Consider the following 15,011-nt stretch of genomic DNA (forward strand, 5'->3'; position numbering starts at 1 on the left):
CTTGCGCGGCAAGCCTCGAACCCAGTGATTCGCGTATAAGAAATATATCGTGATCTGAAATATACAAAATAGTTCGCAGTTTTTTAATAATTTAGCGAAATATTACATTAAAATGCACGAAATAAAGAGGACGGTAAATTAATTATTATATAAAAGTTATTGTATCATCAATTAATAATCAATGTTTAAAATGACCAGCGCAGTAAACGTATGACATCACGTGACCAATAGCGGCAATTTCGTGCTGTCGTTTTCGTGTCTCGCTCGACTCGAGTCTTTTCGCATCGTCTGGCGACAGTCTGGTATTTTTCGCATCTTTTAATCCGCTAAAAGTAAGTCTCGCGCGCGATCGAGGATCGGAAGTGCCGAATTCAATGACGGGCGATCGTTTTTTTCCTGTTGATCGATCCATTGAAGTACGATTAAACGCGATGTCTCCTGATATTTGCAACCGATGTCTGTTGCGTCGTTGCAAAGATGGAAGAAAAATGGAGCAAGTACATTCGCTCGTACAAAATATAAGAAATGCATTGAAAATCGATGATTACGTTACACCTTCGTGCTTGGGTGAGTGTGAATTTTTGGTTTACATTAGTTCGTAGCCACATTGAAACAAGTTCACTATTGTCACTGACGAAATACTGTTGAAGATGTACATATTTATGAAATAATGCAAATAACATAAATCAATATTGAAAATAACACGTATATATGTAGAGCTTGTAAAAGAGAAAGTCAGGGAGGAAAATAATCTTCTCAAATACTATCCATGAACATTAAATATTAGATTTAAGCATTATAAATAATTACTATTCTACCAGCATCACAAAATTGCACGATATGGTTTTCTATCTACTGTTCTTCGTTCAAACAATAAGATCTATCTCACAATGTATATACACAACATATATATACTATATATTATGTACACATGTGTTATTTCACAACTGGTAGTTCCACAATTATTTTACAGTGCACTAGTTTTTTGGCATCAAACACTGGTTGAGTAGTCCAAGCAGCATGGAATTCTCTATAGCCGCAGCCACTCTTTCCTTGTCAGCAAGCTGCTTGTTCAATGATGCTTCTGAGACATGAGTTCCAGGAGAAATTTCCACGGTTACTTTAAACCTAGCAGGTAAGGTACGCAGCAATTGTACACGAATGGACAGCCCTATTAAAGTAGCCATACTGCAGTGAGGAATGGTGGGTGTGAATTTCACATCTACTGTATTCTTCTTATTGTCAACCTATAATATGAAGCATCCTGTTACTGTTTCAAATATTGTCGCTTTAATTAAAAATATTGTTATTTGAGAAAATTTCTTACCTTGATAAGACTCTGCTCCACTACATTTAATTCCTCCAGAGTTAGTGGATGTTCTGGATCATTGATATTCCTAATTAAATCTGGAAATTGCCGTTCAATAGTCAGTTTTTTGTTTTTATGCCATCTAATAATTTTTACCAAATGTTTCATAAATTAAAGATAATTAAATACATAATATATGATTATTGCAAGGAATAGTTACTGAAATATCTTATATATGGCCATTAGATATATGAACAACTGAATTAAAACTCAAATCAACAAAAAGTCAATGTTATTTAGAGGTTATGCGCACCAAAAACCTCTCTAGCATCGAATTCGTCCACGATATTTTCATCTTTCTCTTCGGTTGTAATTTCTCTCTCATCCAACTTTTTATAGAGCTTCGGATTAATATTCTCCAAATTTTCAACCATCGTAAGTCGCTATCAAACACGAATTTATAGTTTGTCAACGTTCACGTTTCTATTTACTATTGTATGTCATCGAATTAGTCGCGTTTACTATGAAAACCTCTTATTTTTATGAAACTTTGTTGTAATTATTATTAAAATTATAATATTATAGCTATTATAATGCAGCTTTTGACGCACAAGTGAACTATTATCCACGTGTATTGCTTTGTTCTGCTTGACTGTTAATTTTGGTTAAGTTAGGTTAAGCATAGACTATTTCCTAAGAGCGCTGACGAAATTCTGTTCTTTTCAAGTGCGCTATTATGTTGCTGCACTGAGAAAAAACATCTCAGAAGAGATTTGCAACTGTTGGTAAGCTTTGTGTCTAAGAGAGTTTGATAATTCAGGAACGCCAACACGGTCGGTATAATAATATTACAATAATACGTAAGAGAATCGATTCAAACGACATTTGGTTTATTTGTGTATGTGTGTGTGTGTGTATCGTGTAATTTTTTAAACATAATTATTAAAATCCAAGCGATAGTAAAATGCTTCACTTACAGTTAATGACGTTTATATTACAATCAATGCCTATATTCGTGTAAACTTTAAGATAATAAATAAAATCTAGGTAGGAAACAAACATATTTCATATAGGGAGATTAGTTGCATTCAGAAAACATAACGGTTGAATAATTCGCCAACATAATTGGCCTAAATTTAGGGATTTAACAGTAAAGACCAATAATCACGCTGATTACTTATTGATTACTTGTGTTTTCTCAACGTAGCCGTTGATATGTGCACGCACATTTGATTTTATATTTTCATAATTTATCATTTTTTTCTTGTCACTGTCAGAAATCTCTTTACATGATGATTTTCATAATTTTTGTCGAACATTGTTACCCATGACATTCCCCTGTGCTTATATATTTATGTAAATTTTCGATGAGGAATATATATTTTCCGTAGAAAACATTTCGACATTGCATTTTCACGAATATCGTTTATAAAAATAAATCTATAGACGGGATTGTTCCATAATCTCGTCGATCGCGACGTCATTCTCGTTGGAACTTCGTCTTGATAGATCTAAATCCCGATGATTGTCATTCTTCTGACAAGCTTTCTCGGCCTGCTCAAGGAGGCTCTGGGCCATTTGGTTACCCGTATTATGTACCATTTTCGAAAAATAGCCATCCGGTTTGTCGTGTAACAACTTGTATGGGCAACCGAATTCCTGTTAGTGTGCATAATTATCATTAATTGCATTAAACACATTATTTTTGCCTATTTTCCAGTTGTAATAAAAATTCGATATATCACAGAGGTTTATCATATAAACCATTTTCCAAGTTCAAAGGAAAAATCTTTTCTCATTCGTATTGAATATCATTACACAAGTGACTGAGATTGCAAGATTCCTTTTTAAAGAACTACGGAAAACTGAAAAAATATCCTAAATATTTCTCTAGTTATTTTATAGAATAAATATTTTTTTATAATTCATGCATATTATGATGGAATAGATAACGTACCACTATAGAACCATTATCCATGACGATAATTCGGTCACTATCTATAATAGTGTTCAAACGATGCGCTATTGTAATAACGGTGCATTCTTTGAAGATGCTTCTTATCGTTTTCTGGATTAGGGAATCGGTGCTAGAAATAACAATAATATTTTAGCGGAATTGCGAACGTAGATCGCTAAATTCACAAAGTGCGTTTATCTATTTAAACTGCGATTTTAAATCCAATATATAATTTGTTTCTCTTAAAATTAAATATCATATTATTCTCGATCGTTGAACTTATGGCGAAAATGATTCAATGCGAACCGATTTTTTCGACTAACGTTCCAAAACACGTATTGAGAATTGCTATGAATCGCCAAGAACTATCAAGAACTCACTGCGAATCGATGTTAGCGGTCGCCTCGTCGAGGACGAGCAAGCGATTGTTCCTCAGGATAGCTCTGGCCAGACATATGAGTTGCCTTTGGCCTACACTGAAATTGTGACCGCCGTAAAGAACATTCTTATCCAGCGCAATATCGTTCAATTCGACTTGTCGAAGCACTTTCCAGAGTAGTACATCTTCGTACTGATTAAACGGATCTAGATTGTAGCGTAAACTCTCGGAGAAGAGCACCGGCTCCTGCGGGATGATGGAGATCTTGGAGCGTAGCTGCGACAATTCTACCATGCTCGTGTCCCTGTCATCAATTTTGATCTCACCCTCCAGACCTTCGTTGAATAGGCGGAAGAGTGCGGATATCAGGGACGATTTGCCGGCACCGGTTCGTCCTACCACGCCGATCTTCCAGCCAGGCTCGATGGATATGTTCAAATTCTACGAAACAAATTGATAATGAGATTCTTCCTGTAAAATCATGAGATGAATCATGCAGAAGGGGATCCTTTATGAAGAAAAATGTGTATTTGCTATTCAAAGATTTTAATTATCGAAGGTCGAGTCGATTCCCACCTTTAAGACGGGCAAATCATCTTTGTCGTATTTCATGCTGACGTTCTTGAAGGTGAGCCTTCCGTTGTCCGGCCACGTGGACGGCGGAGGATTCTTCGGGACGGTCGATTTCTCTATAGGTAGATCCGTGTACTGAAGAATTCTCTCCACGGATGTCATCAGCGAGATTGTGTCGGTGATACATTTCACGCAGTAATGCAAACCACCGGTCAAGATTAGCGACTGCGAGATCGCTAGACCCACGTCGCCGCTGCGTACTGTGCCTATACGCGAACATCAACATTGTTATGGGAAATTATCGAGGGTCATTAGAAGAGAACGTAATGAAACGCTCTAATTAAGCGTAAACATATTTCTCCAAATGTTAATTACATAGCAAATTGAAAGTGGCCTACGTACCATGTCTGTTAATCATTATGAAGGAGAAACAAATGCAAGCAACGAACACGCACGAGATCAAGTCCAGTAGAAGACCGTACATCGACGCGACGGCCAGGACAAGATACGACGCGCCAATGTGATAATCTTGCAACGAGTCGAACTGTTTCTGCATCATCAGCTCAGTGCTGGCACCGCTGCTCCTAATTGTCGGTAGACCATTGAACGTGTAGTTCACTTGAGAGAACAGCGGGCTTTTGGCTGAACGAAGAAACATAGAACATGATCGCGCATATATTTGCATATTTCAGATTTCAGAATTTTAAGATCTAATTCCAACATTTTATACTCTAAGAAGATCTCGTACAGAACAGAAAAAATATATAATATAAAAATAGAAGGATGATGGAAGATTTGGAGAACTGATGTTCTTCGGATTAACTCCAATAAACGATATCAGAAGCCAAGTACGATCAATCGATTGAACAGTGGAAGGAACGATTGAGTTATTCAATTTTAATCAAGGAATGCTCTTCTCAATACTTACTTACGGCTTCGAGACGTTTCATATCGTAAGCGGTGGAAAGATATATTTTCGTCACTAGCACGAATAAGATAGTTATTATCGCGAACGGTATTAGCATCCAGTAATTGATTATCATCTCCATAAGAACTATGCCGCCCATTACGAAAATCAGCTGAAGTGTCTCCAACATCATTTTAGGTAATACTTCATCCATCACGCCGATGTCTCTTGAGAATCTATTCAAGATTCTTCCTGGAACATGACAAAGACCGGACAATAACGGGAAGTACGGACAATGTCTGTTACATATTAAAACCGATGTAATCGTAATGAGTTTAGAGTCTAAAGTTTACAATTTTTCGAGTTTCTCAAATGATAAATACTAGGGAATATTTCGCGCTGGCAATCGCGTTCAATATATTTCTTCGCGGATAAATATAAGAACTGAGCAAAAGACACAAAGAAGAAATGATGAATGAATAAAAAGCTACACCGTTTCGCAATTTCCATCTTATTGACAATGTTGCAATCTTCTACTCACCGGCAGGATTGGCGTTGAAGAAAGACATGCGAGCTTGCACCAGATTAGTGAACATAGTGTTGTGGAGATTGCAACTAGAGTTCATACAAATCTTCATAAAGAGAAAGCTGCGTGACAACGTGGTAATGGTGCAGGCAAGAATAGTGAATGTGTAGACATAAATGGCGGAGTTGGAGCTGAGTAGGCCATCCGGATTCAGTGTGAAGATCAAACTCAGGAAACTGTCGTTGCGTAGGTTTCTGAACTGTTGTTGGTTTACACGTCCGGCGTCTGATGTACTTTCGCTGTACCGTTCTTCTTCCAAGTTGGTCCAATATGAGGCCCAGTAGTCGTTGCCGGTAGTGGCGATTTGGCTTATGATGAAGCACATCAATAACAAGAACAAGATGAAATAGTTGCTGCCATGACGCATATACGCCTTATATACCTTGCCGGACAAGGTACCGCGCGCCATTGTCTCGCCGTCCAGACTGTTCCCCTCGTAATTCATGTCGTCGATGTCGGAGTACTGTGGAAAGCAACGATCATTCAACTTGCTTTCGCAAAGGACGATGTATGATCTTGCGAATCTATTCGTACGAAGTTGTATGTGGGAACTTCGATGCGAATTCACGGAGACTGGATGGAGGAATTTTAACGGGGAGAAAATGATGAGCTTAGGTAATAGTTATTTCACCTCGGCAGAACTTCTAATCGACAGTCCCGAGGAACGCCTCATTATCGAAATCGTCCTGTTGGACATTTCCGAGTTTCTCCTCACTTCTTCCTCTTTCTTTTGCGCCTCGTGACTCAAGCTATACATCATATTAATAAAATCCTTGTTCGATTCCACCAGCTCGTTGTAGATCCCTTGCATCTTCACGAAACCCTTGAGAGCAACAATGCTAGAATTGATGGTTGATTGGTTGACAAGAAAGCATTTGATACGACACTCACTCGATCCAACACGATAATGTGATCCGCTCGTTTAAGAAACTGCAGCTGATGGGTGACGAGAATTCTCGTTTTGCCGGCTAGATATTCGGTGATACACTTTTTGTAGAGATGTTTGGATACGTGAGTGTCCACTGCGCTTAAAGGATCGTCCAACAAGTAGAGGTCCGCTTGTCTATAAACCGCTCTCGCAAGATTAACTCGCGCTCTCTGACCTCCGGACAAAGATACACCTCTGTCTCCAATTATCGTCATGTCACCCTGCGGCAACTGCCGAAAGTCCTTCGTCAAAGCGCATACGCTTGTCACCTGAAACCGTCAATTCATTGTCAGGAAATGCTAAAAAATCAAGAATTGTATCAGAAAGATTTTGAATTTTTTTAATGATATTTACGAGGAAACGAGGAATTGAGAAAAGTTTGAAGAATCAAGAGTAATAAAAGTCAAATTTAGTATATATTTAAAAATTAAAACAAATTAATTTAATTTCACCTAATAACATATATGGAACGCGTGAGAATTGAAAGACTTGAAAATTAAAAAACTCAAAAATAAAAAAATTCAAGGGTTTAAGAACCTAAGGATTCAAGAACCTCAAGAAGGCTCATGCATCCAGAAACTCGAGAAGTAAGGAATGCCGAAATCCCGACAGTGTCGAAATATGAATCAAAAGTATGTTGTAAAGTTACACGGATTCACGGGTAATCTACCATATAGTCTATACTCCGACAAGAACCTGCGCATATCTTGTTTTATCGTAAAGCTGGTCAAACAAGATGTTGTCCCTCACAGTGCCGTCGAAGAGCCAGGCTTCCTGACTAGCGTAGGAAATACGTAGATTCGGGTTATCTGTTGTGTAACCGACGTTCAATTTGCTCTTGACGCTTTTCTGCGATAAGTCTTGAGTAAATGTTATGTTACCCGCGCCAGAATTCAATTCCTTCAGAAGCAAATGGAGCAAAGATGATTTGCCAGAGCCCACAGCACCCACCAGAGCGCACAGCTCACCCGGTTTGATTGTCATGGAAATGTTGTTTAATGTCGGCGGCAGTTGGCCATTGATCCAGTTGGCAGAGACTTGCCGAAGTTCTATATAGACTGGATACTCTGATGATACCTGAGGAGCAGGATGGAAAGTCCCATTGCTAGTGACGCTATCGTGCTTTTTATTTTCTGTAGCGGTTGTTGTAGATGATTTGTTAGGCACAGATTGTGGTTGTGATGTGATTTCGAGTCGTTCCATATTCACTTCGTCCATGAGGAGAAATTCCTGAGAATTGATTTCGTTAGCAGTTTACCGCAAAAATCGAGAACCGAAAAATTTGTGGGAGATCAGAAGTTTAAGAATCTATATGCCAATGAAACAATTAAGGTTCAAAAATAACACGATATAGTGAAAATATAAATATTCGGGGAATTAAAAAACTTAAAAGGCAAAAATCTAAAAATTTCTAGATTTAAAGATTCACATATTTAAATAAAAACTCAAAAAAATTTAAGAGCTAAAAGTTAAAAGTTTTAGGGGGATAGAAAGACCTTAAGTTCTAGATCTCAAGGATCAAAGATCAAAGGATCTGAATGCCTGATGACTTAAAAGTTCGACTTTGGAAAGTTTCTAGGATTTTTTTGACGATTCCAGCGTTCAAACTTTAACAGTGAATCAATTTTTAACGCACTTCCAATCGATTTATGGACACCATCGCCTCGCCCATTTGTATTAGCGCTTGCGGGAACATCAGCGCAGTGCTGAACTGAAGAATATTGAAATAACTCGCCAAAACAAAAGTCACATCGGCGCTCAGATGGTTTCCCCAAATAACGTACATTATCAGGGTAATATAAAGAGTGATTCTCTCAGTGAACACCATAATTGCTAAGTACGCGGCGCGTACATACGCTGAAAATTTGATATTGTGGATCTCCAACTTTCTCGTGATTGAAACGATTTTACTGAACGGCTTCTCCCAGGCGTACATCTTCACCACCTGATGAAAGGAATGAGAAACTGCAGATTACTGTCACTCTTTTGTGGAACTTTAATTAACATATTAGTTATCATCTTCATCGAGTCACTACTAATATAATAATCAGCTACTATAAATACAATAATGAAGATAGCAGAAAGGAAATAGTACTTGTATCCCGGCTATAAGTTCGCTCATCAGTTGCACCCTACGATCGGTGAGTGGCGCGATTACTGCTCTGATATTGCGACTTAAAAAACTGAAACTCCCCTGAATCGGTAAAGTGATAAACAACAGTAATCCAACGCCGACGAAGCACGAAATGCCGGCCCTCTGCCACATTATATACGTCACCAACATGATCTGCAAATGAAAGACATGAGTGAATTCGAGATATAATATCATCCTTTCGACAAGAAATTACCTGAATAGGCATGATCCATACGTAGTGCAGGAATTGCGCCACCTGATCGAAGCGAAGAACGTCATTGCTAAGAAGATTTACGATTTGTCCAGTGCTGGTTTGGTTCAGGGACGTTCTATTCAGCCGTAGCAGCTGCGACAATTTACCGAAAAGGTTACAGAATTTTTATCACCATTAAATAGCGCGGTATAATATAGCTTTGTATAATCGGTGTTCTTTCTTTGTGCCTTTCATTTCTTTTTGATTATTTTTAAATAACGTTACGCAAATATGTATATATAATATTAACGGACTGTGCAAGAGTTTTAAGTCAATTGCGTTTCAAGTGCAGATTTTTTTTTCAAGTCGCCTCATTTGATTCAATTATATACTTAATCTATTTTAATTGCATTTATACATTTATGTGGCATTCAAGTATCTACATATTGCCGCGATTAAGATCTAAAATGACCTCAAGATATATTTGTTCCTCATTTTGACAAATTGAGGGAGAAGTATTTCTTCTTTCGTAAGCGCGATGTAGTTGATAGTAGCGAGTTGTGTTTCGAAACAAAAGTGTCCTATGATATTTCAATACCTATTCGCAATAGTTCGACATCATATATAATATATGTATGTTTGGAGAAGAGAATTTATTCCTCAAACACGTCGTCGTTCAAAGTCTAAAGATACGCTTAAAGTAAACATTTTCGAGCTCTTTCGAGCTTTCGAGCGAAAAGTCATTTTCACACGCTCAATTATTATTGTTATAATCCGTGATAATTTGTAATCATTGCTCCTGAGTGACCTCGATTTTCTTAATATTTATATGTCGCGATTGCAAAATCAAAAAGGTAAACCATTGATGAGCAATCGACGAGATCCTTTATTTCGTGACTACTTAATGACATTGATTGGATGATAAACCAATTAGGTTATTAATAATAAAAATTCGCCAATTATCGGTCCACATTAACTATCGTTTCATTTCTCTTCCATGTTTTTTCTTTCTTTTTCTAACAGTTGCAAATTCCATGAGGCGATATGGAAATTTATTTCCAAGAAACTGTGCCTTTGTGTGCGTAGAAGCACGTTATCGATTACTCATTTAACTTTATCTAACTCTATGTTTCTAACTTTAACTTGTCCTGTTTTTCCAAGAAAAAAATTTTTTTAACGTGCCTAGTTATAGATGCAATTATAAATGCTACATATATATATATATATATATATATATATATATATTTAACGAATCAATTAGAGACAAAATAATTGGAAGACATGAATGATTTGCGACATTACTTTTCTGTAGATCAGTGAACTGCAAGCGATGCGTATTCTCATTCCGACTTGTAGCGATATCATATTTGAATTATTCATCATAATGACGGAGATGATCAAGTTTATAATAAGACAGGCGCTGTAAATCAATGCATCGTTCTTGGTGACTCTATTCGGTTCGTTTGGTTTGCTGTGGAAATATTTGATTATCCAACCCTGTAGAATCGGCTGCATCACACGCAGCACAAAAGCCTGGAAATATGAACATTATTGAGACTGATGATCTTCGTTAGATAAAATTTACGAATTTTGCGTGTTTTCTTCTAATGGCATAACATTCGTTATCTTTCGTTATCTTTCGATCTTATGGTGTAATCTTCCGAGGAATTTTCCTTCATATATTCGTTTTCGCTTTTGCGTGTATGCAACATTATCCACGAAAATATTACGATATTTTGCGATACCTGGATGGCCATGTAGATTCCAACAGTAATGTATGATAGCCAAAAGGCGCGACAGATCGCTTTGTACAATCTCGGTCGATCGTTCTGCTTCTCGCGATTCCAGTGTCTGGAATTAGGACAGCAAATATCGTGTTATTTATTAAAATTAAAACCGCCGATATTGAGCGGTAGAATATATTGAATACCAAAAAGTACATAATTAAAACGTCACATTGGCATGTTTACTGAGAACAGAGATGGAATATAGATAGAACGGATGGAATATTCAGATAAATGTTTTCTAATCGCGATTACTGAAATTTCGTTTCGCTACAGAATACAATATTATCTTTGAATTCGTATTCAGTTATACAAATTTACATTCTTTTTTCTTGTAGCCGTGTTTGTAGTTAAATAACGGCACATTGAAAAATATAAAATGGTTTCATGGCGTACTGTGAATAAACATACAATTTATGAGATATTAGATATACTTTGACTGCTGAAAAATTGCTAAGCAATACATATATCGTTCTGACAACAAAAAATACTTACTTTTCCAGAAGGTCTGTCGCTTTTGCAGAGCGGTCTATCTTTAGAGGCCGGTAAATATCCGATTCCTCCAAATCCTTCTTCATGCCTTTTATTAATAATTCCTTCGGCCACCTATGTACCGCAAAAGCAATACGTCGAGTAACATGATACAACTTTCATTCTAAAATTAAATATGATAGACACGAGGAAAATCATAAAATCCCAATTAATTAGAATTTGTAAATTATATCTATTGAATGATACTATATATGTATATATAGTATCTATATAGTATACTATATATATGTAAATTATATGATATCACAAAAAGGCTGTATTTTCCTTCATCAATAGTAACAGAATTGATGCCTATTAATTCCCTCTCCCCTCTTATTACTACTTAATACTATTTTTCTGCCAAACCATTCGAGTATATAATTTCGGATTTTAATACTTAGTATTTTAATTAGTATCTAAACAGCACTTAGTTTAGTATAAATTCATATATTTTTTCGTTGATGGGGGGGAAGGTTAACTTAGTTAAAATATGAAGCGTATGCGTAATGCAGGATTTCGAAATGTTTATATCTACTTTTCGCATACATATTATTTACATATTTTACATTGCAAATTTATTTTTGCAATACAAATTTATTTTAACCGTACACCGCCATTACTAACGATAGTCACGAATGGGTCAATTTTGAAGTTGTCTAGGAAATACGAGAAAGTAATATGACGCATTTCTATTGGCATATAGTTTCTACTGACATATTTCTACTGGCATATAGCAATATAATAAGACATCATATATAGTATATACTTTTATATTCATTTTTACCTATCTGAAAAATAAATAAATTGTAAAATGAGTCATTAGCATCGTTTGAATGTAGGCTAACTGATAATTCCTTCGGCCACCTATGTACCGCGGAATATAGGCTAACTGATAATTTGTTTGCGAAAAGATAAGGATATGACTAAGCAGAATGTTAGTTGCGCATTGACTTTTCAAAATCAAGCTTTATTTCGAGAAATTTTTGCATATTTTTTAATAGAACAAAATATAAGAGATGTATAAAATTAAATAAGATAAAAGTAATAAGATAAAATATAAATAATATATGTGTGTATGATATAAACGAAAGTTCCAAAAACGACTCGGGTTCACAAATCGATAATCAGTTCGATATCGATAATTGATTTTTTCGACCATTCAATTTGATAACTACTAGATTTTCATTGATGCAAAGGAGAATTGACGCTACATTGGCGACAGATCCGTATGATATTTTACTAATATTATATATAATTGTTGTATGTCAGTATGATATATAAATATCAACCGACTATTAACACGTTCATTGCCAAGCTGAAAATTGGAATTTCGTATTTTTAAAATTTTTTTATTTAGTTTTTATTGTGCTCAAAATAAGTGAATATATTATTTATATGCTTTTATTATTATGTACATAGGATTTATGTACTCTAAATATCTATTACGCGATAACGCGTGATCGGCCGTTTGGTGAGAACTCGTATCACGCGATATCGTGTGATTGGCAATGAACGTGTTAACGATCTAGTCGGTATGTACTCAGTATCATATTACCCAAGTTGAATCGTTAATCGGGGTCTACAATGAGAATTTAAGCTCTAAGCTCTTAAGCTTTAAAAAATTGACCAATCACAGTCGAATTATACAAAAAAAATCAATTATGATTGGTCAATTTTCTCAAATCTTACCTCTTAAATTCTTATTGTAGACCCCGCTTTATACACATGTATTAACTTAATATAAATACGATATAAATTAGGTAACTAGATCGTCAATATCTACATAATATTTTCTAGATATCGTGATGAAGTTTTACAAGTATCAAATCAAAGGTTGATTTTCATAATTTCGATTTGACTTCGACATGATTCGATTAGATTTTTTATCGACATGTGAATCCGAGAGGATTTTTTTTCCCAAAGAAAAAATTTGTTTCGGCTCGTAACATGTCTTCTCAGAGAAACAAAATTTCTCTTTTTCTTTTTTTCTTTCAAAAAATAAATAAATTATAAACCATATCAAAAACGAACCAGATAAAGATCTGACTGAAGATATTCGCAGTTTCCTTGGGGTTCTGCTTCATGTTATCTGAATCCTTATTCATTGTGAACTCCACTACTGAACTCAGAGAGAGAAAATCACACAAAAACAGTTACGCTTCAGGCTGCCAGAAGGAGACTACAACAAACAGAATGGCATTCTTTTCTTGTTCTCTTTCTCTTTTCTTTGTTTTTTCCCCCCCTTTAAAACTCTAACTCTTTCAACTCTTTCAAAAGATAAGACTTAACTGAAAGCGTAAGCACCTGATCGCTGCTTTTCATATCGCCTCCGATTATCAATGTTAGTGCTGATATATAACGAAAGACGACGACAACCATCTTTTATCTTGAATACACAAACGGACGTCAGAAAATACGTTATGTTATTCTTCTGCGAATTTTGTTCCAGAATTAATATTTATCTACAATTTATTTATTTGCCTAACATCATATATCTGTTTAACATTATATATTTTTCTCAGGGAACAAAAAACTATGAGAGACGAATTCCGCGATTGCATAGTTTTTCTTCCTTTTTATCTATGCCATGTCTTACCTTCGTTACTTCATATAATTAATTTATTTTATTCAATGCTTCATTGTATATATTAGACATACTTATCGTGAGCTTATATTTGTAATATTTAACATTTTGAGTGTCACTGTACAAGCGAATAACATATTTACGCATTGAATACAAAACTGACACAGTGTAAGAAAATGTATAAACATTCGAATGTGGAAGGCAGTTGAATAGCGCAAAATACTATTACCATTACCTTGCCAGCTGTTGAAATCGACTTTGTTTTCTTTGGCGACGGTGACTCGATGTATTTGCTTCAGTTGCTCCTTGATTTTCAGATATGTAATCGTGAACTCAAATTTCATCAACTGTTATGAGTCGGCACAAAAGATTTTTTTGAATTGCACTTGAAACGTTGCAAACACTTGGCTGAAAGATCCATTCAATATTGTTTATGGTCCAATATGAACAATCATGGCACCCATGGCGAGCACAATTTCTTCGTGTCCAAATGTCCGTGTAAGATATTATGCACACGTTCAGAAGAGATGCCCACTATTTCTGCTATCTCACGTAGTTTCAATCAACGGTTATTCATAACGATTTGTTGATTTTTTATATCATTTCTGGAGTCGTCATCTCATTTGGGCGTCCACTTATTTGGGTGCCTAGAATTTTTTTGCATATAGCAACTTTCAGCAAGTTCTTCTTTATAACAAACAAAGAAAACAGCAAAAAATTACCATTAAAGAAATATTTTTCAACGAAATAGGACTTTTTACCACCATTTTACTATCAGAGTCTGTCAGCAGGCACTGTCGACAGAACAACAGTAGATTGTGGACACAGATGACTATAGATCTGTCCATCCTACTGAAATCTGCTACTAATTTGTCGTCAAACTGCTAAAAGTTTGCTTATTGGGCATAAACCCTCTCCTAAGAATGTCGACGGAATTCTGCTTTTTTCAAGGCCGCTCTCTTACTGCACTAAGAAAAACAAATCTTAGGGGAAATTCCAACTGTTAGTAAACTTTCATGTTTATAAGAAAGCCTGATAATGAAAAAATACCGATACGACCGACGTAATAACATCGCAATAATATATTCGATAATTAGATCAAATGACACTTGGACAATTTGTGTGTATGTGTAATTTTATTTAAAT

The 15,011-nt window shown here is 35.8% G+C and overlaps 2 protein-coding genes across 2 annotated transcripts; both read right to left on the reverse strand.

The window, feature by feature from the left end:
* Nucleotides 1–772: 772 nt before the first annotated feature.
* Nucleotides 773–2,044, reverse strand: LOC106740855 (MIP18 family protein CG7949). Its single transcript, XM_014612301.1, has 3 exons — nt 1,623–2,044; nt 1,328–1,407; nt 773–1,247 (listed from the first exon to the last, which is right to left on the reverse strand). The coding sequence occupies exons 1-3, from the start codon at nt 1,741–1,743 to the stop codon at nt 978–980; spliced, it is 471 nt and encodes a 156-aa protein (XP_014467787.1). The 5' UTR covers nt 1,744–2,044; the 3' UTR covers nt 773–977.
* Nucleotides 2,045–2,177: 133 nt separating this feature from the next.
* Nucleotides 2,178–14,788, reverse strand: LOC106740854 (multidrug resistance-associated protein 4-like). Its single transcript, XM_014612300.1, has 20 exons — nt 14,588–14,788; nt 14,101–14,512; nt 13,586–13,712; nt 13,313–13,460; nt 11,246–11,356; nt 10,712–10,817; nt 10,269–10,499; nt 8,988–9,119; nt 8,735–8,926; nt 8,276–8,584; nt 7,336–7,869; nt 6,603–6,908; nt 6,343–6,534; nt 5,667–6,174; nt 5,147–5,377; nt 4,621–4,860; nt 4,222–4,484; nt 3,647–4,086; nt 3,267–3,396; nt 2,178–2,968 (listed from the first exon to the last, which is right to left on the reverse strand). The coding sequence occupies exons 4-20, from the start codon at nt 13,384–13,386 to the stop codon at nt 2,750–2,752; spliced, it is 4,218 nt and encodes a 1,405-aa protein (XP_014467786.1). The 5' UTR covers nt 13,387–13,460; nt 13,586–13,712; nt 14,101–14,512; nt 14,588–14,788; the 3' UTR covers nt 2,178–2,749.
* Between the last annotated feature and the right edge of the window lie 223 nt (nt 14,789–15,011).

This window comes from Dinoponera quadriceps, unplaced genomic scaffold (assembly GCF_001313825.1).
Source record: "Dinoponera quadriceps isolate SergipeBrazil2010 unplaced genomic scaffold, ASM131382v1 scaffold545, whole genome shotgun sequence".
In the NCBI taxonomy this organism is placed as follows: Eukaryota; Metazoa; Arthropoda; class Insecta; order Hymenoptera; family Formicidae; genus Dinoponera; species Dinoponera quadriceps.

Coding starts and splice junctions, on each gene's coding strand:
- LOC106740855 (XM_014612301.1), bottom strand. CDS start 1,743: ATGGTTGAAAATTTGGAGAATATTAATCCGAAGCTCTATAAAAAGTTG. Junction 1,408..1,622: donor CGATGCTAGAGAGGTTTTTG/GTGCGCATAACC, acceptor GGCAATTTCCAG/ATTTAATTAGGAATATCAAT. Junction 1,248..1,327: donor TGGAGCAGAGTCTTATCAAG/GTAAGAAATTTT, acceptor TTCATATTATAG/GTTGACAATAAGAAGAATAC.
- LOC106740854 (XM_014612300.1), bottom strand. CDS start 13,386: ATGAATAAGGATTCAGATAACATGAAGCAGAACCCCAAGGAAACTGCG. Junction 6,909..7,335: donor ATAAAACAAGATATGCGCAG/GTTCTTGTCGGA, acceptor TGACGGTTTCAG/GTGACAAGCGTATGCGCTTT. Junction 4,087..4,221: donor ATGATTTGCCCGTCTTAAAG/GTGGGAATCGAC, acceptor TTTGTTTCGTAG/AATTTGAACATATCCATCGA.